The sequence below is a fragment of the Hoplias malabaricus genome, chromosome 10 (genome assembly GCF_029633855.1).
Source record: "Hoplias malabaricus isolate fHopMal1 chromosome 10, fHopMal1.hap1, whole genome shotgun sequence".
Lineage (NCBI taxonomy): Eukaryota > Metazoa > Chordata > Actinopteri > Characiformes > Erythrinidae > Hoplias > Hoplias malabaricus.
Genome location: NC_089809.1, coordinates 28072297 through 28074893, shown reverse-complemented (window position 1 = coordinate 28074893; position 2597 = coordinate 28072297). Strand labels below are relative to the sequence as shown.

The following is a 2597-nucleotide window of genomic DNA, read 5'->3' as shown; positions in this document are numbered from 1 at the left end:
GGCTGAGAGATAGGGGCAAAGTGTAAAATGGGACTCACCTTTAATCCGTCCAGTTCCACTGGGTCTGATGGAGAGTGAACTAAAACTGATAAATCTGGAAGGTTCTCAGTAAAATTGAAGGCTGTAGGTGGTGCCACTGAGCGTGAAGTGTGGCTGATATGAAATGAGTTAATGATCTGAGGTCACTGTGGTTTGAGGGAGAATAGATGGGTGATCTCTACTGACACCCAGGGTCAAAAGTCTCTGGAGAAGAGCGCCCTCTAAAGACTGTAAATGGAAATGAGACTCCAGAGGAACTGTGATAATTAGTGTTTATTTTTAACTGTTTTTTAATTGTTTCAGGGAGGAGGAGTACTCATCGTCCCCCCACCACTCCTTGCTTTCCTCCAACTCCTCTCTCTCCTCCATCTGATCTCTTTCTTCACTCTCCTCCGTCCTCTCTTCTATCTCCTCCTCTCTCCTCCATTTTCTTGTCTCTTCCCTAACTCTCCTACACTTTCTCCTTCCACTGTCCTCTAGAGAAGAGACAGACCAGAGGGATGAGGAGTCCTCGCTGTCCTCTAGAGAAGAGACAGACCAGAGGGATGAGGAGTCCTCGCTGTCCTCTAGAGAAGAGACAGACCAAAGGGATGAGGAGTCCTCGCTGTCCTCTAGAGAAGAGACAGACCAAAGGGATGAGTCCTCGCAGTCCTCTAGAGAAGAGACAGACCAGAGGGAGGAGTCCTCACAGTCCTCTAGAGAAGAGACAGACCAGAGGGAGGAGTCCTCGCAGTCCTCTAGAGAAGAGACAGACCAGAGGGATGAGAAGTCCTCGCTGTCCTCACTCTCCTCCACACTCTCCTCTCTCTTTTTATTATTTGTGTGAGGTTCAGCTGAGAGACAGAAAGAACAGAATCTTTGTAGTCCTGTGTCATCCTGCGGTTGGTGTAAAGCTGTGGACACAGCGTGTACTGACTGGTGACTGCTCTGTGGACGCGACGTGTACTGACTAGTGACGGCTCTGAGGATGCAGCGTGTACTCACCTGTGCCTGCTCTGAAGATGCAGCAAGTACTGACCAGTGACGGCTGTTTATGCAGCGTGTGCTAACCGGTGACAACTCTGAGGACGCGGCGTGTACTGATCGATGACTGCTCTGTGGACGCGGCGTGTACTGACCGGTGACGGCTCTGTGGACGCGGCGTGTACTGACCGGTGACGGCTCTGTGGACGCGGCGTGTACTGACCGGTGACGGCTCGGCGGACGCGGCGTGTACTGACAGTGATATTTTCACTCACCGAGCCATCGGTTGTGGAGCTCCAGGATCTCAGAGACCCGCTGCTGATCGTGTACTGATCGATGACTGCTCTGTGGACGTGGCGTGTACTGACCGGTGACGGCTCTGTGGACGCGGCGTGTACTGACAGTGATATTTTCACTCACCGAGCCATCGGTTGTGGAGCTCCAGGATCTCAGAGACCCGCTGCTCCTCCGCCTTCAGCACCTCCTCCACCTCCTCTTTTCCTGAAATAAAACAACAGTCAGCTACAGACTGTCTCCGTCTGCTGTTGATCTGTGGGACATTAGCGTCCATCATCACTGCCCTCAAGAATCCACTGGGTCTTTAAATAAAACATTTAATATGATTTAATCACTCAGTTCTAATGTTGACTCTGATGTTTTAATGCTGAAGGATTCACTCACTCGGCTGCCGACCCCTGCTGGACTCCACCTGCTCCAGCACAGCTCCTGGAGCACTCCCTTTCCAGGGGTTCTCCAGAGCACTGACCGGCACAGTGTGAGACACAAGGTCCCCTCTAGTTGTCAGTTGTTCCTCCATATCCTGGGGGTCACTGGTGTGGCCCCTGAAGCAGCACCAGAACCAGCTCATCCTCTCTGTGTTCACCTTGACGCCTGAACTGTGACTGAGCTGAAACGGCTGTGTTTACCTTTGCTCTCCTCACCTCTATGATGTCACACATGCAAGAGTTCTTTGACATCGAGGTGCAGGGGTGGGGCCTCTTAATTGGAACTGATAGACAGGGGCCATGGTGACTGAGGCCACACCCCTCTCCCGACCAGTTCCCATTGGCTGAACGGGCTGTGGCTGAATACAGGTGACTTTAATAGACACTTCGATTCACACTGGTTTTTAGACACAGTGGAAGTGTTGTAGAACATTGTGGTTGTTGTTGTAGCATACACAGGGGTTAATTATACAATTCCTGGAAGGATTCTTTTACACAAAATAAATAAAAATGTCCTACTACAGCTTTTACAGCGCTGCTCTGAAATTATACAAGTTAGGATGATTTTTTTTTCAGTTTAAATAGAATTTTGATTCAACTGTTTTATTTTTGGGAATAAATCATTTATTTTCAATTTTCACTTTCCTATACATTTTGATATTTGAATTCTTATGTTTTTCAATTGCAGATTTTTGTTATGAACCATTCACGCTCCAGCTCGCCTGAGTACAACAGCACCTGCAGCTCATCTGACACACCTCTTTAGCAGCCTTTAAATTTCCCCTCTACTCCTTGCGAAGTATTGCCTACTCATGCGTCTTACTGAGCGTTTCGTTTTCTGTTCTAACTTCTCGTGTTTCGACCTCTTCT

The 2597-nt window shown here is 48.9% G+C and overlaps 1 protein-coding gene across 1 annotated transcript; it reads right to left on the bottom strand.

The window, feature by feature from the left end:
* Window positions 1–318: 318 nt before the first annotated feature.
* On the bottom strand, window positions 319–1886 carry LOC136708034 (uncharacterized). Its single transcript, XM_066682294.1, has 3 exons — window positions 1684–1886; window positions 1423–1503; window positions 319–872 (listed from the first exon to the last, which is right to left on the bottom strand). Exons 1-3 carry the CDS (start codon window positions 1868–1870, stop codon window positions 319–321), a joined length of 822 nt encoding a protein of 273 aa, XP_066538391.1. The 5' UTR covers window positions 1871–1886.
* Window positions 1887–2597: the final 711 nt, after the last annotated feature.